The 27,719-nt window shown below is 37.2% G+C and overlaps 2 protein-coding genes across 10 annotated transcripts in view; one reads left to right on the forward strand and one right to left on the reverse strand.

The window, feature by feature from the left end:
* Positions 1–7,716, forward strand: part of CHODL (chondrolectin) — a 420,685-nt gene extending 412,969 nt beyond the window's left edge. For 3 of the 8 annotated variants that reach the window (XM_013981213.2, XM_021070836.1, XM_003483343.4), the window contains one exon: positions 3,265–7,716. In XM_013981213.2, the coding sequence (XP_013836667.1) occupies positions 3,265–3,349 (85 nt within the window). In that variant the 3' untranslated portion in view covers positions 3,350–7,716. Of the gene's footprint in view, positions 1–1,930; positions 2,036–3,129 lie in introns of those variants that run through there. The other 5 variants (XM_021070837.1, XM_013981208.2, XM_021070834.1 and 2 more) reach the window with 5 other exon arrangements.
* TMPRSS15 (transmembrane protease, serine 15) overlaps positions 7,741–27,719 on the reverse strand; it is a 170,913-nt gene continuing 150,934 nt past the window's right edge. Inside the window, exons 23-26 of one of the 2 annotated variants that reach the window (XM_021068532.1) lie at positions 16,909–17,090; positions 15,585–15,680; positions 12,236–12,375; positions 7,741–8,490 (exon numbers count right to left, since the gene is read on the reverse strand). In XM_021068532.1, coding sequence (XP_020924191.1) covers positions 8,335–8,490; positions 12,236–12,375; positions 15,585–15,680; positions 16,909–17,090 — 574 coding nt within the window. In that variant the 3' untranslated portion in view covers positions 7,741–8,334. 2 annotated transcript variants of the gene reach the window in all.

Genomic DNA, 27,719 nt, shown 5'->3' on the forward strand with positions numbered 1-27,719 from the left:
GGTGGCTTAAACAGGTACAGAGTAAGCCTTGGGTCTCATAGCTTAGTGTGTGGTGGTTCTGAAATGAGAGTGTTTATAAGCTTACAAAAAACATATGCGGAGTTCCCGTCGTGGCGCAGTGGTTAACGAATCCGACTAGGAACCATGAGGTTGCGGGTTCGGTCCCTGCCCTTGCTCAGTGGGTTAATGATCCGGCGTTGTCGTGAGCTGTGGTGTAGGTTGCAGACGCGGCTCGGATCCCACGTTGCTGTGGCTCTGGTGTAGGCCGGTGGCTACAGCTCCGATTCAACCCCTAGCCTGGGAACCTCCATATGCCACGGGAGCGGCCCAAGAAATAGCAACAACAACAACAACAACAACAAAAGACAAAAGACAAAAAAAAACAAAACAAAACAAAAAAAAAACATATGCAACTACATTATACTCTCTCTTGTATATTAAGTATAATCATTAATACTAAACCTTTCAATCTCAACCTCAGGTTGTACGCAAGTCTTGATTTTTGTAGATGCACTTTGTAGTACCTTTCCAAAATTTCAAGTAACAGACTTCTGCTTTATTTCCAAAGGATCTTATAAGTATAGGACATATAGTACAGTGGTAAAAATGGGTTATGTTTTAGCAGGCACCTTGAGATAAAATCATATATCTTAACAACAGGATTCTTCAGAGTATTCTTTTATATCTGTTTCCTCATACCCTTGAGTTAGAGGTGAGATTTTTTCATATGTGTCAACTTTGCCAATAGAACCAAAATATTAATATATGAAGTAAAAATATGTATCAAAAGGAAAAGATGGTGGATTTAAATTAATGAATACTTGCTAGAATAAACTAGGCATTTTTATCAGAATGTTTTATCAGAATGTTTTAAACAAAAACCAATCAAGGAATGCTTCCATAAGGGAAGGATTTGCAAGTAAGTTATTTTTCTCTTTTAACTTTACTTCGTCTTCTTCTTTTCCTGAAATCCACTAAGAATCCACTAAGTAAAAAGCCTCAGAATTCTAGGTCACTATATTCTGATAGTTTATTTTTTTAACCCCTCCCCAAAAAATTAAACAGATATATACTCTAAATGGTTCATATACATTTAAATAATCAGACTTGTGATTTACTGGGTGTTTAAATGAGACATACTGAATAATAAAGTCTGGCAAATTAATACTATACATTGTGTCCTCTTGGCTTTCATTTAAAAGTACTTTTCAATATTTTATGCAGAATAAAGACAATTGTAAATATCTAATTTCTGCTCTTAATTCCTAAGGCTAGAGATGGAGAGATAATTTGTCATTATGAAAAACAATGAAGTCGGGGGTGGGGGGGAGATTTGCTCTACATCCCTCCATAACCCAGCCAAACTGTTGAGGAAAAGCTGTAAATAAGAAATCAGTGTGAAAAAAATGATTTGAAAAAAATTATGTAGACCTTCTCATTTCTATAATTAAAATTACTAGAGTTCCTATTGTGGCTCAGCAGAAACTAACCTGACTAGTATCCATGAGGATGTGGGTTCGATCCCTGGCCTTACTCAGTGAGTTAAGGATCTGGTGTTGCCTTGAACTCTGGTGTAGGTCACAAATGTGGCTCGGATCTGGTTTGTGCTGTGGCTTGGCCAGCAGCTACAGCTCCTATATGTCGCCTAGCCTGGGAACTTCTATATGCCACAGGTGCAGCCTGAAAATAAATAAGTTAAATTAAAATCACTAAAGTGCCAGTAGCTGAGTTTTATCCAAAGTTTGTTTTCCTTCTAAATAGTGTGTTATTGTAGAGATTATGCTCTTTCTCAAGTCTCCCAGGTTTTTATATTTTGAGGACCTGTAAAATTGTTGCTGGTGTGAAATTCTCCGAGGGAGAAAATAAACCAACATAGAGCCCTTCCCGAAAGCCAGAATTAACTGTTAGTTCTTACTTTATTCTCTCTTAGATCCTCCCCTTTTCCTTTCTTCCAGGAAAGCAAGGAGAAACTTCATCAAAGACTCAACTCCATTATCACCTGAGTGCCTTGCAGAAAGTTTAAATTCCAATCTGGTACACATAATGGTTTCTATCATTCCATGTCATGTTCAAAATAAGAAGTCTTGTTTCCTTAACTTGTGGTTAACTCTTAAATAAGTACTAATGCCACACAAAAGCCACATTAATAACTTAACCACCCTCTTCGTTTTAACCATGTAGAAAATTTCATGTTTTTCCTAAACTCTCCTTGGCTTCTTTTCCACTCATGTTAGATGACTTCAGAGATAAGAGATACACTCATCTTACTTACTTGGATGCAAATCTCCAAAAAATTATTTAAATATAATAATTTATTAGTTATAAATTCACAGTTAAATTGAAGTCAATTAAGTAATATTATAAAACTGTACTGCTTAGGCTTGTTTAGGATGCCTTCTTTCCTTTCTTGGAAGGAATTCTTCCCTGTTTGATAGATGGATAGTGAATGGGATGGGATGCCTGGGGGGTGGGGGCAGATGCTGTTGGAGGGGATTCTGCAGGAGAAAGGAAGAACAGAACATAGTAAATGGGGACAGGTGATCCAGGTAAGGGCTCATTCCCAGGAAACTAGACCAGAGAGAATCTAGATCTTGATAAGGATCTGGAAGAGGATGAGTGCAGTACACTCAGGAAAAGTCACTTTTGCAGGAGCCTGAAAGTAGCCATTTCATGGAGAGAATTAGAAGATGTCACAGCCCAAGGTATAGGCCAGGGTGAAGTGTGATCTGAGATTTAGAGGAACTCCTAAATTATCAGGCCTGAGTCTGCTTTGATGAACTGCATTGGTTTCAGAGACTGAAGCAAAATTTAACTCTCAGGGATTAAGTAACTTAACTATAGGACAGAAAAACTAATGGGAGGAGGGGAAAACTTAGGACAAAAGCACTATGTTGATGATTTGGCATTAAATACATCATTGAAAAAGCAAAATTATAAAAATCACCTGATCAAAGAAAATGAAGATCTATTGGCGATTACAATTAAAATTTCAATACTGTATCAGGCCTGTGTGTGTGTGTCTGCATTCCAAACTATGAAGGTCAGAGAAAAAACTGTTTTTTCACTATTTCAAATGAATGAACTGCCTACCATCTTCACATACTGGAATAATCTAGCATTTTTTTGTAGGGTTGAAAAGATATGCTGGTGAGAGAAGAAAAGACTCTTTCATAATAGGTCTGACCAATACCCTGTTGGACCAAGACCTACCTGTTTTGATAAGAAGTCTCAGACATTTTACTTACTACTTCTTCTGTTTTTCAGTAAAGGAAGAACAAAAACTAGCCCAAATCAGTCCACACTGTGGATTTCAAAAAGCACCAGAAAAGAAAGTGGCATGGAAGTATAAAACTTCATTGACTTGGCTCCAGAACAGAAAATAGAGTTTTGTAATTCTGGACCTGAATACGGAATGGCATCAGAACCTTAGCTTGGAATGGCTTGAAATCTCAAAGGATCTGCAAGTTGAACTGTAAGCTCCCCCTTGAGGCAAATATTAAAATAATTTTTATATGTTTGTTATTTCATTTATAAAATATGCTGTGCTAATAATGGAGTGAGACATGCTTATTTTGCTAAAGGATGCACCCAAACTTCAAGTAAATGGGATGGACCATGCAGATAAAATTCCTATCAACACACCAGGGAAGTATGTGCATTGGGAGCAGTTATTTTTGTCTCTTTCACCTTTCATAAGATGTAATCTAGTTAAGATAATGTAAATGCCATTGAAGTTTACAGTGTGCAAAAATATTTTCCTTTACATAAGTGTTTGATAAAAATGGACTGTTCTAGTATTTATTTTTATGGTGTTTCATTTTTCAAGACATGCTGTTTTGATTAAAGAAATTTATCACTGTCAACTGAATTCACACACACATAAATACGTCGCCACAGAAAAAAGTTTCTCTTCTAGAAATGGCTCATCCTGTTTTTGTTTCTTTCCTTTGGGTCAGACTATGTTTAGGAAGTCTCTTCAGAAATCAGAAGTTACTTCATTAACCGTGGTATAAATCTACTCAAATATTTTACTTGGAGGCAAGAATTGTCTAATTTCAGTTGTGCAAGACATGTGCCTTACAATTATTTTGAATTTAAAATTTAACAGATTTTGTAATGACTTTGTTAATAGCTGTATAAACAATAATATACTCAATCTAGAACAAAACCAGTGGCATACACAATATAAATCAGATGTCTTTACGTGTTGCCTATATGACCACAAGTAGCCGAGGGTTCTGGAATTGATTTGGTCCCTCCCTTGCCCACAAAACAAAGATGATCGTTTGGAGTCTGGGACTGGTCCTGAAGGCAGATATCTGCAAAGTTTGCCTCAGGTCTTTCCTAGCTCTGTTGAGCCTCTATCAGCATATAGGAGGGTTTTACAGTTGGGACTAGTTGAGTGGTCACTACTGGCATGGAGTTAAGCACAGCGTACTGACTTTTCAGCAAGGAAAGAAACTGAATTCGTGTGAAGATGGGTTGGAGGGCATCAGTGATCATGTGTTCGTTGTCCAGGGTTTGGCTAGGAGAGGAAATGGAGGCACATCTGTCCTATCTTCTAGTTTCTACAATGCTTGTGGCTCCTTCTTCTCAAGAGAGAGTTGTAACTGAGTCTGGTCTTCAAATGCCTCTGTTCTCCTTTTAACCAAATAAAAAGTTCCTGTTTCTGAAGAATGATCATTGGTGTTGTCTAAATCTCTTTTAAGTGAACCAAATACAGATGTGTTGGCAACAATGCATGGGAACAAGTTGCTGTGGAAGTGTGGGAAGAATGGAAGTTACGGTTAGAGAATGTTTTAGACCTCCTCTTTCAGTTTGATAATAGAGTGCTTTCATTAAGGCAATTCACAAGTCTGCTTGGTTGGCAAAATTAAGAGACAGAATAGAAATTAGTGGGCATCAGTTCCTTTCAGCTGCTCAGAGACTAAGAAAATGGGCAGCTGCGTTCTAAGCTTAGATCTGCCCACAGCACCCGCTTTCTTTTCTTGGCTACCCAGCTTGCGGGACGGAAAAGGGGACCAGCTGCTGGGATCCACCTCTTCCCTCCCAGCTCCTGCCATGCATCTCCCCCTTTAGTCAGGACTCCATGGAGGGAGACTAGGCTTTCCCCATTGTCTGTGCCATCCATGGCTACAACAGCTGTGGGTCGGGAGGGCAAAGCAATGGGGAAGGGCCTTGATTTTGCCTTTTATCTTGATCCAGGCCTGGATTTCTCTTCCAGTATCAATTACTAACCCCACCCCCCATACATAACTAGGGGTGGGACAGTGAACGCCTCTCTTATTAGAAGATAGTAGAAACTGTGCTAAGGGTTTCGTAAGCTGACCTTTGGAAAATAAAAGGGACTATATGGTATATCTGTTATATTTGTATTTTCAGAACATAATTTTTTTTTCTGCTTTTTAGGGCCACACCCATGGCATATGGAAGTTCCCAGGCCTAGGGGTCAAATTGAAGCTGAAGCTGCCAGCCTGCACCACAGCCACAGCCACAGCCACAGCCACAGCCACACAGGATCTGAGCTGTGTCTGTGACCTACACCACAGCTCACAGCAATGCCGGATCCTTAACCCACTTAGCAAGGCCAGGGATTGAACCTACGTCCTCTTGGATACTAGTTGGGTTTGTTACTGCTGAGCCACAATGGAACTCCTCAGAACATAATTCCAGTAAGTGTTTTGAAATGCAGAAGAATTGTGGAATGATATTCAGGAAACAAAATCAAAAAACATGCCTACTGCTGCTCCATCTTTCCTATTAGGAACAAGTCATTGGTATGGTCTTAAAAAGAATAGCGTATTTAGGGATTCCCAATTTCTTTCTTTTTTTTTTAATTTTAGAATCTTTTTTTTTTTTTAATTTTCCCACTGTACAGCAAGGGGATCAAGTTATCCTTAAATGTATACATTTTTCCCCCTCCCTTTGTTCTGTTGCAATATGAGTATCTAGACATAGTTCTCAATGCTATTTTCAGCAGGATCTCCTTGTAAATCTATTCTAAGTTGTGTCTGATAAGCCCAAGCTCCCGATCCCTGCCACTCCCTCCCTCTCCCATCAGGCAGCCACAAGTCTATTTTCCAAGTCCATGATTTTCTTTTCTGTGGAGATGCTCATTTGTGCTGGATATTAGATTCCAATTATAAGTGATATCATATGGTATTTGTCTTTGTCTTTCTGGCTCATTTCACTCAGGATGAGATTCTCTAGTTCCATCCATGTTGCTGCAAATGGCATTATGTCATCCTTTTTTATGGCTGAGTAGTATTCCATTGTGTATATATACCACATCTTCCTAATCCAATCATCTGTTGATGGACATTTGGGTTGTTTCCATGTCCTGGCTATTCTGAATAGCACTGCAATGAACATGTGGGTACATGTGTCTCTTTTAAGTAGAGTTTTGTCCGGATAGATGCCCAAGAGCGGGATTGTGGGGTCATATGGAAGTTCTATGTATAGATTTCTAAGGTATCTCCAAACTGTTCTCCATAGTGACTGTACCAGTTTACATTCCCACCAACGGTACAGGAGGGTTCCCTTTTCTCCACAACCCCTCCAGCACTTATTTGTGGACTTATTAATGATGGCCATTCTGACTGGTGTGAGGTGGTATCTCATGGTTGTTTTGATTTGCATTTCTCTTATGATCAGTGATGTTGAGCATTTTTTCATGTGTTTCTGGCCCTCTATATCTTCCTTGGAGAACAGTCTATTCAGGTCTTTTGCCCATTTTCCATTGATTGATTGGTTTTTTGCTGTTGGGTTGTATAAGTTGTTTATGTATTCTAGAGATTAAGCCCTTGTAGGTTGCATCATTTGAAACTATTTTCTCCCATTCTGTATGTTGTCTTTTTATTTTCTTTTGGGTTTCCTTTGCTGTGCAAAAGCTTTTCAGTTTGATGAGGTCCCATGGGTTTATTTTTGCTCTTATTTCTATTGCTTTGGGAGACTGACCTGAGAAAATATTCATGATGTTGCTGTCAGAGAGTGTTTTGCCTATGTTTTCTTCTAGGAGTTTGATGGTGTCCTGTCTGTCCTAAGAATAAATACTAGGAATCTGTGGCCCTCAGTCATCTGTATATGGTACTGTCTTCCCTTCTCTGGTCAGTCCCCAGAGCGAGCATTTTGGTGGGACAACTCATGATCACCTACTCTCCCTTCTCCCCGAACTATCAGGATCACTCCCACCTACACGGTGGGTCCCGATGCCTCTTCATGACATCAGTAACAACCACCCCTCTCAGGGCAGCCCAAGCCTCCTTTCTTCCATAAGGCCGATTTAAACTGATCCCCTTCTTTCAAACTGCTTTAAATCTTACCCCTGCTTCTATTACTTTGGATCATATAGACCTGTGTAAGAATGAATGGGTATGTATACGTTTGCATTAATTTCTATAAATTTTATCTTGCCCAGTAAATCAGCAGATGTTGGTTGAGTAGTAAGCTAAACTCAAATTTGCACTTACTTTGGAAATGAGCCAAGAGATTAAAGCGGTGAAGCAAATTCATTTATTCCACATTTTCGGCCTTCTAATGGGCAATTCATCTGTGTCTAAATAAGTTTTGCAATGTTAGAAATTTCCGCTATAACACATCTATCCAGAAAAAAAACACACACACATTTGTAATAGTTGTATTTCTTTGATATGTCTGATTACTTTCTGGAAACCTAAAAAATACTAGCTTGAAAGAAACAGTATGAATAATCCAGGTTAAAAAAAAAGATCCAATAAAAAATTACAGTATTAGTTAATGTAGCTTTTATTTTGATACAAGGGTGATATATTGATTTGTGTTTGCTTGTGGCTTGAGAGGAGTGTGAAATCAATTTAGTCCAGGTTTGTGACCTGAGCTAACAATAAACATGTTTTGTAAATGGGGAAGATATTAAGGATGGGCTCAAGATGGATGGAAATGCATTTGGATAGCAAAGTAGGAAGACAAATGAGATTCTGACAATAGGGATCTAAGCTGGAATTATTTACAGTAGTTTATTTCAAACAGTAACATAATTTATGCAAAACAGTTTATTTCAACTTTTCCTAGTTTTGCTTAAACTTTAATAGTATATGCTTTAAAATAACATTCCTTTAAGAGATGATAAAAATGATTAGAAACAAAGGAAATAATGATGTCTCTGAAAGAACAGCCATTGACAAAAAATCAAAATTACAAGTTACTTTGTATGATATATTTTTTCTCCCAGCATTTCAGTAGCATAGGTAAGAGTAAAGGCTTTTAGAGACACTTTTTTTCAAATCTCTCAATTTCCATGCTTCTTAAAAGTGGAATGGGAAAACTGCCTGATTTTCATCATTTCTTTAGGAAACTCTAATGGAGAAAACTCTGTATCCACTCTGTGAACTTCGGGACCCGGGCGTACACCCCTGGGCGATTAGGCAGTGCACACTGGTATCCAAATGATGTCACACCAGCCAGGAGCCATCTGTTGTTTTCAAGGCACATTAGTGGTCCTCCTGAATCCCCCTAAAGAGCAGAGTGCAAAAGAAAATTGTAGATGGGTGGCCAGTTGATATAAATATATGTAATTGTTTTAGCAAATAAATTAAAACGGAAGATCAAAAATATTAAGTTGCAAGTCATTTGTATATATTTTCCCCATCACTCTACATCAAACATGAGAACCCTGCATTGCTTAGTAAGGACACAGAGTGATAAAGATGACTAAAAAGAATTTATATGTTTTTTGTTTTCATTTTTTGCTTTTTTTTTAGGGCCACACCCATGGCATATGGGAAACTCCCAGGTTAGGGGTTGAATTGGAGCTGCAGCTGCTGACTTATGCCACAGTGACAGCAACATCAGATCTCCAACCAAAATATATATTATCAAAGGAGATATGGCCTAAGTATTATGCAGGGCTTTGTGGAAAAGGCAATTATTCCACATTATGTGCTTTAGAATAACTAAAAACTCACACATAAAGTTAATTTTAGTTCTCTTGGGGAGCATTAATTTTTTTTTTCCATAGCACAAGACTTGAAAAAAAAATTTCAAGTGAAATAGGCATATTTCTGATATAGTTTCTAGTGACAGGCACATGTGTTTTCATTAGATTTTAACTGATGAAATGCTTTTAATTTTTAAAAAATATTAGATTCCTAATTACATAATTTTATTTACCCATGATTATTTCTGTGTAATGCAAATGTATAGTATTATTTAATGAGAGAGAATTGACAAATGTTTTTCCACATGGTGAAAATTTTTAATCTTTTTATATATATGAACGAACTTAAAGCCTTGTGTACTTGGGTTGAAATTACTGGTGCAATAGACTTTCACCCAAGCCTTAGTTTAAAATTATCATAAGTGATTTTTTTTGCTTGATTATTATCTTCGGGACCTCTATTTAAGGGAAAAAAAATATGGTCTGGAAAATCACCCTTTCTCTCCTGGGTACAGAGGAGCATAAATTGCAGTGGAAACCATAGGTCCCTTCTTTCCTAGATATTCGAATATGTTCAAGCTGTTTAAAGGCAGACACTGTGATTTTTTATTTCTGCATCCCATGCCCTTAGTCCATAACATGGGTTCAGAAATCTTTATGGAACAGTTTCAATCCAAGGTAAGAATAAATACTGGTTTAAAGTTATGTGTGACTTAGAAATTAGTAAAAAATAACCCTCCAATGTTTGGGTATTTTTAAAGGGAGTCATTTGGTTTTCTTCATATCTTCTAAAATAATTCTTTAACAGACAATAGAATCCAGACATTAATTACATGGACGAGGATTCTGAATTACCCAGCATACCCTGGCTCATATCAGTTATTCAAAGAATCTCCCAGTGGCTTGTGGCCAAACAGCTGGGTGGTCTGTCTGGTGGAGAGACCTACATCTGGTCCGTCCCTTCCCATCATGTAACTACACCATTGCAGTTCTATCCTGTCACTTCTCTTTGCCTTCATTTTCTGATTTGTTCAATGAGCATATTTCTTCCATTATCTCAGAGATGTGTTAAGTACTTCAAAAACATGAGTGAATGTCCAGAACGTAAAATATTAACATAAAATGTATGTTTCCACTTGGATGCTATATTTGTAAAGGAAAAAAAAATCACTGCCTACTTTTTATGAGTATCTGATTGGAAGGGTTGGAAAACATTTTTGTTTAGAGTAGTGGGTCTTAAACCTTAGGCTGCTCTGAATCACCTGCAGGATTACTCTCACACACACACTGCTGGGCTGCCGGCTCTAAGAGTTTCTGATTCAGTGGCTTTCTGGCAGGGCCAGGAACTTGCATCTCTAACAAGTATTCAGGTGATGCTGATCTGCTGGACTGGAGGCCATGGTTGGAAAAACAGTGGTATATATAGAATAAGGCTTGGAATAGTTAGCAAATGGATTTGTTCGTCGGTGTCATCCACGTAGTATATTTATAGTGAGAGGACTTTCTACAGCCACTTGTGTTGCCTTAAAACCCAAATAACTGCCTAGCAAGCACAAGCCTTTGGGAAGGCAGAAGGTAATTCAAGAACGTGTGACTGATGAGGTAAATTCACCCTCACTATAGGGGAAAAAATAGTGCCTCAAAGAACTTATGCAAATGATGTATCAATAATAACATGGCAATTTTAAATAATGTACTCATTTTTTATCAGTCCTGTTTAACACAATATTAAAGTTGACCAAAGAAAAAATCATGTAACTCTCTAGACTACTGATTACTCAATCATGATAACATTATATTATACAAGATATTGCCTTGTGTGGGAGCTTTCTTACTTGCTAATGAATAACATACTTAAGACTCTCTAGAAATTAGAGCCAAATATAAGATTTCAGGGATCTGGAATGAGTTACTAGCTTAATGGAACCCTAACACTGATAGCATCAGTAGTCATATTTTCTACCTAGTGCATGAGGCGAATGCCACACAACCCCCATTAACTCTAATTGAAGTTGTACAGCTGATTTCCCTCCTGAACAATAATTCTATAAATCTCCCTCTAAGTGGCAATATATCTTACCTTTAGCACACTTTTCATTTTGAAAGGAAAGTATAAGATCAGAGATAAATTTTAAACAAGGATGCTATCCTATTTGTCTTAAATTTGCAAGTGTTCATCAAAGCAGAATAAGTGTAAAACTAAGCTGAACATTTAACATACCATGAAATGTTGGCTTAAGTGTCTGTTTAGAAAGTCTTGTATCAAATCATTATGACATATGTGTTAATATCTGTAACAAGTTGTTTCCACTTTAACAAAATGAAGCTATTTTCCTACAGTATAAATTGCTACTTCCTCATCCGTAAATTATTCATTTGCTTAGTACTGCTACCAGGTTTAATCCAATGGATGTTAATGCATTAATATTTTATTAATTCTCAAATACAGAAAACATGCCAGAAAATTTACAAAGTCTTGCAATAAAAATTGCTAATATTTTCGAGTGCATACTTAATGCCTCACATATGATACCTCTTTCGAACCTTTCGATAATACCTTAGTGACTTGCCCAGTCTCACTAAGTGTTAAAGCAAGGGTCAATAAGTAGTTTAAACACAGAATCCATGCTTTCATGACTTTTCCATATTGTACCTGAAAATTATAATTCTACTTTTTTATTTGTGGGGTGTATGCAGACTTCATGGAGCTGATAGATGGGTGCATTATTTCTAGGTGGCCAGATGTTTTAATCTTCCATGAGGGTTAGTGTCTGGGAAAGAGTTTTCATACAAGTCAAAAGCTGGGATACTTCAAATGTATTGCAGGCCATCCAGGTTGGTTTTCATCCAGAAATTATTTTGGGTCACTGGACACCTGGACCATACTCTAGATGAGGGTTGAGAATTAGAGGGAGTACAGGCCGCATTGGGCCACAGACCTGTTTTTTGTTTTGGACAGGGTTATTTTAAAGAAGTGGAAGTCTGAAAATGCTCCTAGCTGAGGTACACACTAGCTCACCCCCAGGCCCACTACTGATATTCTACCCGAGAGTCTGACATCAGTCTGACATCATTTATGCCTTGTCTCTTAAGGCATTTGATGTGTAACTCCTGTTGGTAAAAATTAGTTTTGTTTCTAATTTCAGGTCTACCCAAGAGTAGTAGGCAAATACGCCACAAATAAAAGTGAAAAGTCACAGTTTGTAAAAGAAGAAATGCAGTTGAGATCCTCATGATTGTACACTCCCTCATCACTGCAGAGGGATTAAATGATCCCGTATGCTTTCTGGAAACAGAGGGTGATTAGGTGCACATATTTACCTGACAAGAATCTATCCCTCCTTCTTCATAGCCTGCACACATCATATTTTCAGTAATGTTATATTCTGGCATCTGCTGTTGGCATTTCTCATTTGATAGAAGGGGAACATCAGCTTCTTGCAGTATGTCTGCAGGAGAACCTGTTCAAAATGCACAATGCAGCCAGCCAGTCAGAAGTGATCTACATGCCTCATTGAATGAGCCACCATCAGTCTTATTTATTTCAACAGTTCTTGCTCATTATTGAGTACTGTGTACACATATAATGGAACTAAATGATAAACCTTGTACTTTAAAGCACACAATAAAGCCCATCTGTGGATTTTGCCAAATGGGTAACAGTAAAGCACTTCTTTAGTTCCCAGGGGCTAACAGGCTAATGGTGGATTGGACTAGACAGTCCTTGGGTATTTTCAGTAATGTTAAATGGTTACAGCATTGCTTATGGGGGGGGAAAAAGCCCACCAACACAAAGAGTTTTATTCATGGAAATTAGCAAAGGCTCAGAAAACCAGAAGTGCCTTTCATCTGGCACCTGAAGAGGAGCTCCCTTCTGGCATTCAGCTCCTTTGTGATACTCTGTGAGTAAGCAGGTGCCCATTGAGCAGAGACAAAGCTCCAAGGAACTGTGCCCTGGTCTAAGGGCAATCAGCTTGTCATCCATATGCAGGTGAAGAAAAAGAAGGCATTTAGTAGCAGTATATGCTTCCATGCTTTTTACAAAATGACTCATCTACTGGAAGCATGAATCTGTTTACTGAAATACTAATCCCAAGAGATTTTTTTTTTCAAAAAAAGGTGTCTAGTGCTCCAGAAAAGGTACATGATAAGCACTTTCTAATAATTAGCAATTCTATTTGGTTTCTCAAGAGAGGCAGAAAGTTGAAATAAGTAGTACATTTGACAGCCAGTGTTGTTGCAAAAATATATGTGACCTCATTTCCAGCTAAGTTGAATCCCCATGCTAAAAAGAAAAGAAACAAGCTGTGTGTGTGTGTAATTTTGGTGCAAAGCAATGTACATATAATCCAGTGGTATGTTGGTAAATGTTTATTAACTGGCTTTCAAGAAATAAAAACAAATCCCAAATGTGTATTGTGTGCCAATTTGCCTGTTTATAAACACTTCAACTCTGATCAATTTCAAGGTACCAGTATGACAGCGAACATAAAATTGGGAGCTCTTGCCAGGTGGTGCGAGTTACTTCAGTGGCTGGATGACTTTTAAAGTTTGACAATGGACTTTAGGTTTAAAAAGTGAAGTAGAGAGCTTAAGATGGAGGTGAATTTTCAGCCTTTTATTGTCATTTTTTCTATGAAGATTGAGGATGGGCTGGTAGACTTAGTTTTATAATAAAAATCAAAGGCAATTTTGCTGCTTGTCAAAGAATAAAAAATTGGTTGGGTATATGATAAACCTCTGGTTAAAAAAAAAGAACTTTAGTAGTATTCTTACATTTAATATCTGTCAATGTGAGTTGCTATGAGGATAATTGAGAATATACATATGTACATACACAAAAACCCACATAAAAATGTCAGCAAAGTTATTTTAAGTTTACCAAGTGCCTTAACTAATATCACTTTATTTCTTCTTAGTGAGCAATATGTTCATGACCTTGCTAGAAAATTAATTAGTATTAATATACTCAAAGGGAAAAACTGGGGGGGGGGTCATAAAATTGACTGAAATTGCCATTACCCAGAAAGTAGTAAATGTGATCTGTTTATTCCTAAATGAAATTGATCTCAGATGCAGATTTCTTCTTGGCTCCACACTACTCTTAGAGACTTTTCCTAAATCAATTAAATGGATATCTTTGGTAACAATGAGCAAATGTGAGCAAGTTTACTCAACTCTTTAAAAAAAATAATAATTTCCTATGGAATACAGAATCTTAAATTTTGTTAGTGGATAATTTGTTTTTGAAGAGTACACTGTGGTCATAAATGTCTTAGCTTGAAGTCTGATAGAGAAAATATCTAAGAATCATTTTTTACTCTTTAGATTTCAAATTTAATAAGTCATGCCATTTTTCAAGTGGAGGAAATAGAAGACTACACAGTATTTGACTTCAATATACTTTATGGGCAGCAGAAATGAAGCATTTCAGCAACATAACGTAACTGCTGTGGAGAACCTTTGTCGGAATCATCAGGCAAGGGACTGACGTAGACTTTATGCTCTCTTTTACAAGAAAAAAGGGTATTTTGCTGTGAATCTTTTGCTTCCTGTATCTCTCCACAGGACCTTGTGCCTTTTCATCTTAAATGCTATTAAGATTTTTTTAATATCATGGCTATGACCTGTTGTGCCTCCAGGGACCAGGTTCTCTCACCAAACAGTGCTTTTCTTTTTTAACTATTAATGAGTGATCAAACTCTCTCCTAGATGGAATAACTCCTATTGGGAATTTTGAAACCAGTGAATCTTGCAGCTACATGTGTAGGATATGAAGTACTAGAATGCGTTTTTTTAAAAAAAAAATTGGTTATTTTTAATATGTATCTTTTCTTTGGAAAACATTCTAGTAAATAATGAATCAATGGTAATACTAATTTATATTATTTAATGTCAGATTCATGCCATATTTCAGTCTTGTCAGTAGGCAAAATCAGCATGTTGAAACTGATTCCCTTCTCATATGGAGAGTGTGAAACACGTCTATGATAAATAAAAATAGTTTTATATTGATTTGGGAAATGTAACAGCTAGTAATTTGGATTTTTTTTTTCTTTTTGGGGCCACATCCACGGCCTATGGAAGTTCCCAAGCTAGGGGTCGAATCAGAGCTGCAGCTGCTGGCCTACACCATTGCAATGCCAGATCCGAGACGTGTCTGTGACCCTACACCACAGCTCACAGCAATGCCAGATCCCTGAGTGAGGCCAGGGACTGAACCCACATCCCTCATGGATACTAGTCAGATTTGTTTCCACTGTGCCACAGTGGGAACTCTCTAATTTGGCTTTTGATGAGACTTTATTTTGATGAAATTTTATCCATATGCTTTAAGTAAATACAGTGTTGTAGCCTTTGGTTACATTCATTTCAATAGATATATCTTTTAGTGTTTACAATACTAAAATTAGATAATGAGTTTGGGTGATGTTTGAATTTCCCTCCAATCAGAATTATAGTTTTATAACATGCTAAACTATTTGCAAAAAAATTTTTTAAGTATATACCCAACATACAAATATAAGCCTGACAGTGCTTTTAAGAGATAATGCAGAAAACTGTTATAAGTTTTAAAAATGATGAAATTATTTACAGGACAGACAGGTTAGAGTAATAGCATGCTTTCTATGAGTGTTTTCTTCTTTATTTTTTGAGTCTGATACTATACCTTGATATATAACCTTCCCCCAGCCAGCAATAGAACAAATTCTTCCTGGAGGAAAAACTTGATTTTCTTCTGGTAAACAAATAGGTTGTATGTAATCTAGAAAATTGAAGGAAAACAAAAATGAGAACAAACATAACATGCATTTCTAAAAATTTAAAATCATTTTCAACATTTCATCTAAAAAAAGGTTTGTGTTTGTGTGTGTGTGGTTGGTTGGTTGTTTTGGCCACGCCTGCAGCACGTGGAAGTTCCTGGGCTAGGGATGGAACCCATATCCCATAAGTGACCCAAGTTCGTGCAGTGCTAACACCAGTCCATAACCTGCTGTACCACAAGAGAACTCCAGAAATTTGTGTTTTTGTTTTTTCCTAACTGGACATATTTTTTAGACGTCAGTCTCAGGGGAAAGCAGCATGGCAGCGCAGCCCTTTGACAGTAGATTAGGTAACACTGATGGCTTTCTACATTGTCTCCTAAATATTCTGTTATAACATCTGTCTGCATTCTGGAATTAGTCATTTATATTTAAGTTTTAAAGAACCACAGTACTTAATAGAATGTGGTACCAGTTCTGTGAAAAACATGGTTTTTAGGGTCAATTAAGGAAAACTTGGGCAAATGTTCTGAGGCTTTTTTGACTTTCCCCAATTATCTTCACATTAAAAAAGCTTTTAGGTGACTGTTTTCCAGGGCTTTTATGGAGGCATTAGCATTGGTCACTGACTTTGCTAAGTGCACCTGTGCCATGTGGAGACAGAATTCAGCAGAAGCATGGTGGAAGGGGGCGGGTAGGGTTGGAGGAGAAGGGCAGGGGCAGGGGGAGTGTTGCTCTTGGAAAATCTTCAGAGTAAAGGCTGGTGTTGAACAGAGCCCTTGGGGATTCCCTTAGGTGATTTCTTGCACCTTATCTAGGTTTTATTAACATTACTGACGCTCCTTTATGGGAGGCCATTCTCATCCACTCTGCTCTTTGAACTTGTCTCTCAGTTTGTCCTCCTCTGGCCTTTGTGGGTGGACCTACCTTCCTTTTACATGAGAAACATGGAAGGCGTGCAGTAGAACATGGCTTATTTTCTCTGGGCTGCTCCTTTGAGTCATCTGTTATAAAGCACTCAGAGTTTTCATCTACTGATCAATTTTCTAGAAAGTTGGACTTAAGCACCTTGATGAAGGTAATTTATTTTTCTCCATTCTCCAATTCCACTTGAATTATAATGATTTCTATAACAACTTTTATGGACTATTAATGCACTGGTACTAATATTTCAAATCTAATTTTGAATAAATTCGGGCAGATGAGATGACTAAAACTCATTTCTCTTACCTGTGTAGTTCACTTTAAATTCAAGATGCATCATGGCGATGTCACTGTCCTTTCTCCGTCTGTTGTAATGTGGGTTTATGACAATTTCATCGATCAAACGAGTTACTATTTGTGGAGAAGTCAGATTCGATGTCATGTGAAGGCCTAGGATTGCTTTCCATTTAGATGGCTCTAAATTTCTCCTAAAGGTGATGAAAAAGAAGTATACAAAACTGTCCATCCACTATAGTTACTTTCTAGAGATCTTCAAAGTAGGTATTTCAGACCTACGTGTTCCCATCCTCAAATATCCTTGAACTCTGGAAAATTTTTCTTGAAAAATATTTTCATTTTTGTTTTTCTGATCAGATCATAGAGGAAGCCTTAATTCCTGCTAATGTCTATCACATATTTTAAATCATTTCTCAGTCTCTAGTTTTGGACTGTGATTCTCAACCTCAGTCCCATGAGAATAACCTGGAGTGCTTTTAAGTAATAATACTATTATTACTTGCTCCCCCTTCCCTAGCTCTGATTTTATGGATCTGGGGTAGAGAGGGGCATTTTTAAAAAATTCATTTTAAAATTAAATCTCCATGTTGATGGTAATGTACAGCCATGTTTGAAAACCACTGCTTTAGATCACATTCCAGTGTGGTGACTGCATCTTGGTCCATGGTTTCCACTGCCAACCACAGCAGCTATGGTAATGATGGAAGGAGATTCAGCAACATCTCCTGTTTAGGGAGCCACTGAATGCACGTGGAGTTAAGATAAGGAATAAAACCTATTATGAACTTAAGTAGTTTCCATACAAGGTGAACTTGAATCATTTTTCATATACAACGCAGACCACTGATAATATACTGGTAAAAGATAACATCTGGATTATAGGCAGATTAAATTGTGTCATGTATTATAATTTGAAAGTATATAGGGACTCCTGAATGTGCTACTGGTCTACAACATCTTGGTACCAAGAAATTACCAGTTAACAGCTGGAATTAAACCAACTGACCCAATATTCACAGAAGTCATAATTGAATAGCTGCAATTATAATAGAGCCAGTGATGTAATTTTCAATAGTTACAAATGCCTAGTTTAATGTGGTATTTCAAATGTTAAAATCCAAGTCACCGACAAATCTATAAAGGGCATGATGTTATCCAAGTCCATCTGTTTATCTTTTTAGCTATGTATTTACTACTTTGTTATATTTCCCAAATGATTATTTGATGAAGCAGCAATTATCAGTAAAACCAATGAATGCCTAGGCATCCAGTAAGCATCCACTGATGACCACACTGCATTAAAATCTGAGGAAATTTAAGTTCTTTATAGCAATAGGACAGCTCCCATTTATGGAGAAGCTACTCTATGCCAAGTGTACTGCCAAGGACTTTGACTATCATCTCATTTCATCCTTACCACAGTGCTACGGATTTTGCAGCTAGAACAAATTGGGTGCTGACCTTTAAAACAGTGGGGCAGAGAAATGACCTGCGACTGATTTTAGTCACTGCCCTTGTGCCAGGATACTGGGGAGCCCCAAGTACCTATGGGCAGGGCTGAGAACCCAGGGGCAGGATTAGAGGCTGAGAGGGAGACATGCGCTGCCATTGGGTTATCTGGGCCCAGGTAGGGGAGGGTGTCTCTGCTCCTAGTGGTTGGTGGCAGCTCCTTAACTTCCCAGGTGCTGGGCCAGGAGGACGTTATGTGCTGTAGAGGCCCTGTTTGATTGTCAAAAGGCCTTCTCACTTTCTCGTTTCCAGGTCAGAGGAATCAGGCCAAGCTGGACACAAGGATAATTTCAGACGCTCTGGCCGTCCCCACTCCTACTGTCCCTTGGGACTCCCCTGCCTTCCTTGACCTGCTCAGGGAGAAAGGATAGGCTGAAATCTCCTCCTTGGTGTCCTATCTCAGCTTCTTTCTCTAACAGTGCTTAGGTAGTTTCCTAAAGCTGAGCTGGTTATGGTTGGCACATGATTAGCATGCCTGTTAGGTAATAGGTTGTTAATCTTTTTAAAGAATTGTGTTTATTTAACTGTTTAATGTACATATTTACTCAATATTTACAAAAGTCAATCTTAAAATTGCCACATTTTTCCTACTTTACATGTCATTATATTTATTCACATTATATTGTGCATTATTTAACAATGCATTGTATTAGCCTGTACATATTAAATTATAAATACTAACCATATTAATGGCATAATATTTAAAATAGTAACTATTAAAGTTTGTCAAAGGGAGTATGAGCTCATTATAGTCTATTTTGAAGTTAATAGAATACATTTACTTTAAAAAATGATAGGATTATCTCCTTAAATGCTTTCTACATATTTGATTGTCAGAAAAAAATTACTTAATTTTAGAGTGCTGTATGCAGTTTGTTTGCTACAGATTTAAATCAATGATAAAATAATGAAGTTCAGTAGCTAAACTCCCAAATTATCTCTTTTGTAAGTACTGTACTCCATCTGGGAACCATAAATTACTGGTATAAGAGAGTCATAGGGAATGCCAAGTTTAATAATCACCATTTCCTCTCATTATTTAGAGTTTTGAAAGAAAACCAATACACATGAATTACAAACTGTGAAGACTGAACATACATGTTTCAAGCTACTAGTTTAATATGATTTATAACAATGTCACTCAGATATGTTCTTACTGATATCTGAAATTGTTACCGTGCTACATGGAATATAGCCTCTTTCTCATGTTTTTAATTGTCTCCCATCTGTAAGTAGCACTATGGAAAGGAAATATCTCTCCAACATGGATCATTTGCATTTCTCTCCCAAGTCCTACTCCATATATTTTTCTGTGTGTATGTAATTAACTTCCTCACCATGAGTTCAACACTAGCACAAGCACCACTAGAAGGTCTACATCCTTCTTTGAGAGGACAAAAACTTGATAATATGGAAGTCATAGCCAATGGTACTTAAATTTTATGAATTAAGAAATTTGATAAAAATTCATATTTCTAATTTCTACCTCCAGGGATTCTAATTTGGAAGGTTGGCATGGGACCCAAGAATCTGTACTTTATAATCACTGCTGGGATACTGAGCAGTACAAAATTTTTAACTAATAGAAGAAGAAAGCCTTCAGAGAAATCATTGCAGATGAAGATAGGGGACTTATGTTTTAAAAATATTCTTGTTTCAGAATTCCCGTCGTGGCTCAGAGGAAACAAATCTGATTAGCATCCATGAGGATACAGGTTCAATCCCTGGCCTTGCTCAGTGGGTTAAGGATCCAGTGTTGCCATGAGCTGTAGTGTAGGTCAAAGATGCAGCTTGGATCCGGTGTTGCTGTGGCATAGACTTGCGGGTATAGCTCCCATTCAACCCGTAGCCTGTAAAACTCCATATGCTGCAGGTGCCCCCTAAAAAGACAAAAAACAAAACAAAAACATTCTTGTTTCAAAGAATCTGATTTGAATTCCTGTTGCAAATCACCTTGAGGTGGGAACAGGATGACAGAGGAATAAGATATGGCACTCACCTTCTCTCAAAAAAACATCAAAAAAAAAAAAAAGTCTACACATAGAGCAATTCACACAGAACATCTTCTGAACACTGGCAGGAGACCTTAAAACTCACAAAAGGGCAAGAAACACTCCACATAACTAGGTAGAACAAAAGGGAAAAAAGAGAGAGAGAGAAAAGGGAATCAGGATGGGACCAGCACTCCTGAGAAAGAGCTGTGAAAGAGGAAAGGAACACATATCCTGGGGAGCCACCTAACTGATTGGAGATCAGCTGAGATGGAGGGAACTCAAAGCCTCACAGAAAAGCACAGCAACTGGACTAAGGAAGGCAAAGTAGAGAGCTCAAAGCCCATTGGTACTACTGCCTCAGGACAACACAGCCTGAGATGCTTGGGCAGGGGTTGGGCACTGAGACTCAGGCTCTGGAGGGTCAGTTATGGGGAGAGGACTAGGGTTGGCAGTGTGGAGATAGCCTGAGGGAGCTAGGGCGTGCTGCGCCAAGGCTGGGGATTTGAGTGCCACAGCCAATGGAACCCAGGAGGAGGTCTGGCCCCACAGGAGAAGTAAGGCACCATTGTTGGGGAGGGCAAAATGATGAGGGGTGGACCACCATAGCAATATCTTTCTCTGTGCATACACTGACTATTGGATGGTGAAGCTACAGTCGGCCAGGCACCACTTGCATGGGCTACAGGTGACAGCCCTCGGGCTGGCTACAGGCACTTCTTGTGTGGTCTACATGTGGCAGGGTCACAGTTATCTTTGACTCCAGAGGTGGGCATGACCTGCCACCACTTGGGGTCCATGAACAGGCACTACCCGTGGCCCAGTCAGCTCAGACATCAGCACAGAGGAGGACAATGCAATAGAACACCACTGGTTGTCACTCTCACTCTCTTGGCAATGCACACACCCTGCCTTTGCCACTGCCAAATGCTCTGGGCACTGCCTAAACCTGCTTGAGGGGCAGTGCCACTTCCCAGGGCCCTGAAACTATGAGCAGCCTGTGCCACCTTCCTGCAGGTTCTTGCCACTCTCACGGGCCCAGCAACCAGGCACTGGCTACTAGTCCTGCCCATTGCCTCCATTTCCCTAGAAGCATGCACAGCACCCTATCAAGGGGATAACAGCCTGCACACACTGAGGAAACAGACAGCAAGCATCCAAACAAAAAGCAGCACTCACACCAAAAATAAATAGCAAGCCCTCACAAAATACCCAGGGGTACTCTTGCATACAAATAGCCCTCCAAGACTACCATGGTTGTTTTCTCTAAACTCATAGAATGAGAAAAATATAAGCAAAATGAAGAAACTCAGGAACCATTCCCAGTTAAAAGAAGAGGAGAATTCACCTGAAGGTGGAAACAATGAAACAGACCTCTGCACTCTAATAGACACAAAGTTCAAAAAGGAGATAATGAAAATACTGAAGGAATTAAGGCTGAACATCAAGGAATTAAGAACAAATATCAACAGTAATGTAGATTACTTGAGAAAGGAACTAGAAAATATAAGGAGGAAACAAGAAAAATTAGAAAATTCATTTGCAGAAATGCAAGCTGAGTTAAAGGCAATGAAGTACAAAATGAATAATGCAGAAGAACAAATTAGTGATGTGGAAGACAGAATAATGGAAATCACACAATCAGGACAGCAGATAGAAAACCAAATGAAAACACATGAAAGCAATATGAGATCTGTGGGATAATATAAAGTGGGCCTATCTACAAATAATATGGAGAAGAAAAAGTGGAATGAAAATATATTTGAAGAAATTATGTCTGAAAGCTTTCTAAATCCAAAGGAAACAGATATCAGGACACAGGATGCACAGAGGGCCCCAAACAAGTTGAACTCAAACAGGCCCACAGCCAGCACATACTAAAAATGGCAAAAGTTAAAGAGAGGATTCTAAAGGTAGCAAGAGAAGAACAAAGAGTTAATTATAGGGAACCTCCATAAGGCTATCAGCTGATTTCTCTACAGAAACACTATATGTCAGAAGAGAGGGGAAAGATATATTCAAAGTTCTAAAAGGGAAAAAATTGCAGCCTAGGATACTATACCCAGAAAAAAAATCATTTAAAATAGAAGGAGAAATAAAGAATTTCTCCAACAAACAAAACTAAAATAGTATGGAAATACTAAACCCATTTTGAAAGAAATACTGAAAGGGCTCATCTAAGTAAAAAAGAAGTAAGAAGAAATAGGATGGAAGAAATCATGGCTGTAAAGTAATCACTTAAATAAGCCAGTATGTAGAAATAAGAGAAAAAAAACCTGTAAAACTTTAAAAACAATGATAAACACAAGGAACAGCAAAAAGATAAACATGAATATATTTTTTAAAAAAAAAGGAGATCAAAATCATAAAATGTGGGGAAGGAAAGTAAGAAAATCTAGACTTTTTCTTAAGAATGTGTTTCAGCCTATATGCCTATTGGGCTAAAGCAAGCAGATAGAGGAAGTGGGTAATATGCTTGAAAAAGAGGGCAACCACAAACAAACAAAAAAAACCAAAAACAATGCATTCCCAAAATCTAAAAAGAAGAGGACACAGGCATAAAATAAAAGGAAATCATCCAACACACACCAAAAAAAAAAAAAAAATTAAGAAAGGAGGAACATAGAATCAACTGCAAAACAGGCTTTAAAATGGCAATAAATACGTATTTATCAATAGTTACCTTAAATGTCAATGGGCTGAATGCTCCAATCAAAAAACACAGAGTGACAGGGTGGATATAAAAACAAGAGCCTACAATATGTTAGCTATAAGAGACTCACCTTAGGGCAAAAGACAAAGATAAATTGAAAGTGAGGGGATGGAAAAAGATATTTCATGCAAATGGAAAAGACAGGAAAGTGGGAGTTGCAATACTCATATAGACAAAATAGACTTTAAAATGAAGGCCATGAAGAAAGACAAAGAAGGATGCAAAAATTTAAATATTAAAAATTAAAAAATTAAATATAATGATAAAAGGAAGAATTAAAAGAGCATATTACACTAGTCAATATATATGCTCCTAATATAGGAGCAGCCAGGTACATATAACAAATACTAACAGACATAAAAGGAGAAATTTATGGGAATATAATCATGGTAGGAGACTTTAACACCCCACTCACATCAATGGATAGATCCTCTAGACAAAAAATTCAATAAGGCAACAGAGATTCTAAATGACAGAATAGAGAAGTTATATTTCATTGACATTTTCAGGACATTGCATTGAAAAAAGTCAGAGTATACATTATTCTCAAGTGCACACGAAACACTCTTAAGGATTGACAAAATACTGGGGCACAAAACTAACCTCAACAAACTTAAAAGTATAGAAATTATTTCAAGTATCTTCTCTGACAATGATGGCCTGAAACTAGAAATGAACCACAAGAAAAGAAATGAGGAAAAAAAATGGCTATGTGGAGACTAAACAACATGCTACTAAAAAACCAATTGGTTGATGAGTAAATCAAAAGGGAAATTTAAAAAAATACCTTAAGACAAATAATAATGGAAAAATAACTATTCAAAATCTATGGGATGCTGCAAAAGCAGTACTTAGAAGGAAGCTCATAGCAAGAGTCCTTCCTTAGAAAAGAAAAAAAATCTTAAATAGACAAATTAATCCACCACCTAAAAGAATTAGAAAAAGAAGAAAAACCAAAACCTAAATTCAGCTGAAGGAAGGAAATCATAAAGATCAGGGAGGACAAAGAAGACATACAGATGGCCAGAAAACAAAAGAAAAGATGTTCAACATCAATAATTATTAGAGAAATGCAAATAAAAAGTGCTATGAGGTAACACCTTACACTAGCCAGAATGGCTATCATCAAAAAGTCTACAAACAATAAAGGCTGGAGAGGGTGTGGACAAAAAGGATCCCTATCACACTGTTGGTGGGAATGTAAATTGGTGCAACCACTGTGGAAAACAGTATGGAGATCCCCCAAAAAACTAAAACTAGAATTGCTATTTGATCCAGCAATCCTATTCCTGGGCATTTACCCAGAGAAAACCATGATTCAAAAAGATACATGTACTCCTATGTTCACTGCATCACTATATACAATGGCCAAGACATGGCAGCAACCTAAATGTCCATTGACAGAGAAGTGAAAAGAGAAGATGTGGTAAATATACCCAATGGAATATTACCCAGCCATTAAAAGGAATTAAATACTGGCATCTTTAGCAACATGGATGGACCTAGAAACCATCATGCTAAGTTAAAATAGACAGTGAGACACCAACATCATATGCTATCACTTATATGCGGAATCTAAAAAAAGGATACAATGAACTTCTTTGCAGAACAGACTGATGCACAGACTTTGAAAAACTTATGATTTCCATAGGAGACAGGTTGGGGGGTGGAGTGGATGGGCTGGGGGTTTGGGATGAGAATTCTGTTAAACTGGGTTGGGATGATCATTGTATAAATATAAATGCAATAAAGTTCATTGAATTTAAAAAAAGATCAGAGAGGAAATCAACAAAATAGAGACTTAAAAAAATAGAAAAAAACCCAATAAAACCAAAAAAGCTTATTCTTTGAAAGGGTAAACAAAATTGATAAACCTCTGGCCAGACTCACCAAGAAGAAGAGAGAAAGAACTCAAACAAAATAAGAAATGAAAAAGGAGAAATCTCAACATATACTTCAGAAATACAAAAAAAGTAAGAGAATACTATGAGCAATTATATGCCAACAAATTTTACAACCTAGAAGAAATGGACAACTTTAGAGAGACATATAGCCCTCCAAAACTGAATCAAGAAGAAATAGATCAATTGAACAGACCAATCACTGTTGAAATTGAATTTGTAATAAAAAGCACTTCCTACAAACAAAAGTCCCTGAACAGATGGCTTCATGGGAAAATTCTGCCAAACATAAAAAGAAGAAATTATAGCCATTCTTCTTAAACTTTTCTAAAAGGCTGAAGAAGGAACATTCCCAAAGACATTCTATGAAGCCACCATTACCCTAATACCAAAACCAGATAAAGATACTACCAAAAAAGAAAATTGTAGGCCAATATCTTTGATGAATATGGACATAAAAATTCCCCTCAAATTTTATCCAGTTGAATCCAACAATATATAAAAATGATCATAGAGCATGACCGAGTGGGATTCATCCCAAGTTCACAAGGATGGTTCAACATACACAAATCCATCTATGTATACACACCACATTTATACAAAAGAAAAATCAAAAACCACATGATCATCTCAATAGATGCAGAAGATGCATTTGACAAAGTCCAACATTCATCCATGATAAAAACTCTTAGCAAAGTATGTATAGAGGGAATACACCTTAACATAATAAAAGCCATTTATGACAAACCCATATCCAATATAATATTCAATGGAGAAAAGCTGAAAGCTTTCTGCTAAAATCTGGAACAAGACAAGGATGCCCACTCTCAACATTTTTATTCAGCATTTATTAGACGTCCTAGCCACAGCAATCAGACAAACAAAAGAAATAAAAGCTATCCAAATTGGAAGAGAAGAGTTAAAATTGTCACTATATACAGATGACATGATACTAAATATAAGGTCTCCATACAAAAACTACCTGAACTGATTGATGAATTTAACAAAGTAGCAAGATACAAGATTAACATTCAGGAATTGGTTGCATTTCTGTATACTAAAAATGAAATATTAGAAAGGAATATAAAAATATAACACCTTTTAAAATTGCACCCCTCCAAATTAAATACCTAGGAATAAACCTGACCAAGGAGGTGAAAGACTTATATTCTGAGAACTATAAAACATTAATCAAGGAAATTAAAGAGGATTCAAATAAATAGAAATCTCTTCCATGCTCCTAGATCAGAAGAATTAGTATTGTTAAAATGGCCACACTACCCAAAGCAATCTAATATTTCAATTCAATTTCTATCAAATTACCCATGACATTTTTCACAGAACTAGAACAAACAATCCAAGAATTTACATGGAACCATAAAAGACCCATAATCGCCAAGGCAATCCTGAGGAACAAAAACTAAGTGGGAAGCATAACTCTCCCAGACTTCAGACAATATTACAAAGCTACTATAATCAAGACAGTGTGGTACTGGTACCAAAACAGACATACAGACCAATGCAACAGAATAGAGAGCCCAAAAATAAACCCAGACACCAACAGTCAATTAATCTTTGACAAAGGAGGCAAGAATACAAAATGGGAAAAAGAGAGTACAACTGTACAAATGTTTTCTTAGATCAGTCTCCCAAGAAATAGAAATAAAAATGAAAATGAACCAATGGGACCTAATCAATTACAAGCTTTTGCACAGCAAAGACAACCATAAAAAAAACCCCAAAAAGATAACATACAGAATTGTAGAAAATAGTTTCAAATGATGCAACTGACAAGGTCTTAATCTCCAAAATATATAAACAACTCATACAACTCAACAGCAAAAAGACAAGAACAAAAACAAATAGCACAACTGAAAAATGGGCAGATAACCTGAATAGACATTTCTGCAAAGAGGAAATACAGATGGCCAACAGGCACATGAAAAAATGTTCCACATCACTAATTATTAGAGAAATGCAAGTCAAAACTGCAATGAGGTACCACTTCACACTAGTCATAATGGCTATCATTAATAAGTCTACAAATAACAAATACTGGAGAGGGTATGGAGAAAAGAGAACACTCCTTCACTGTTGATAGGGATGTAAACTAGTACCGCCATTATGGAAAACACTATGGAGGTGCCTCAGAAAACTTAATACAGAACCTCCATATGATCCAGCAATTCCACTCTTGGGCATACATCTGGACAAAATTTTCATTAAAAAATAATGCATCACCATGTTCATTGTAGCACTATTCACATCAGCCAAGACATGAAAACAACCTAAATGCCCACAGAAAGATGAATGCATTAAGAAGATATGGTACATATACACAATGGAATACTACTCAGCCATAAAAGAACAAAATAATGCCATTTGCAGCAACATGGATGCAACTAGAGACTCATACTAAGTGAAGTAAGTCAGAAAGAGAAAGACAAATACCATGTGATATTACTTATATCTAGAATCTGATATATGGCACAAATGAACCTATCTACAGAAAAGAAACAAACTCATGGACATTGGGAACAAACTTGTGGTTGGCAAGGGAAGGAGGAGGGAGTTGGATGGACTGGGAGTTTGGGGTTAGTAGATGCAAACTACAGCATATGGAATGAATAAACAATGGGATTCTGCTGTATAGCACAGGGAACTATACCTAATAAGTTATGATGGAACATGACAGAGGATAATGTT

This window comes from Sus scrofa, chromosome 13, assembly GCF_000003025.6.
Source record: "Sus scrofa isolate TJ Tabasco breed Duroc chromosome 13, Sscrofa11.1, whole genome shotgun sequence".
Lineage (NCBI taxonomy): Eukaryota > Metazoa > Chordata > Mammalia > Artiodactyla > Suidae > Sus > Sus scrofa.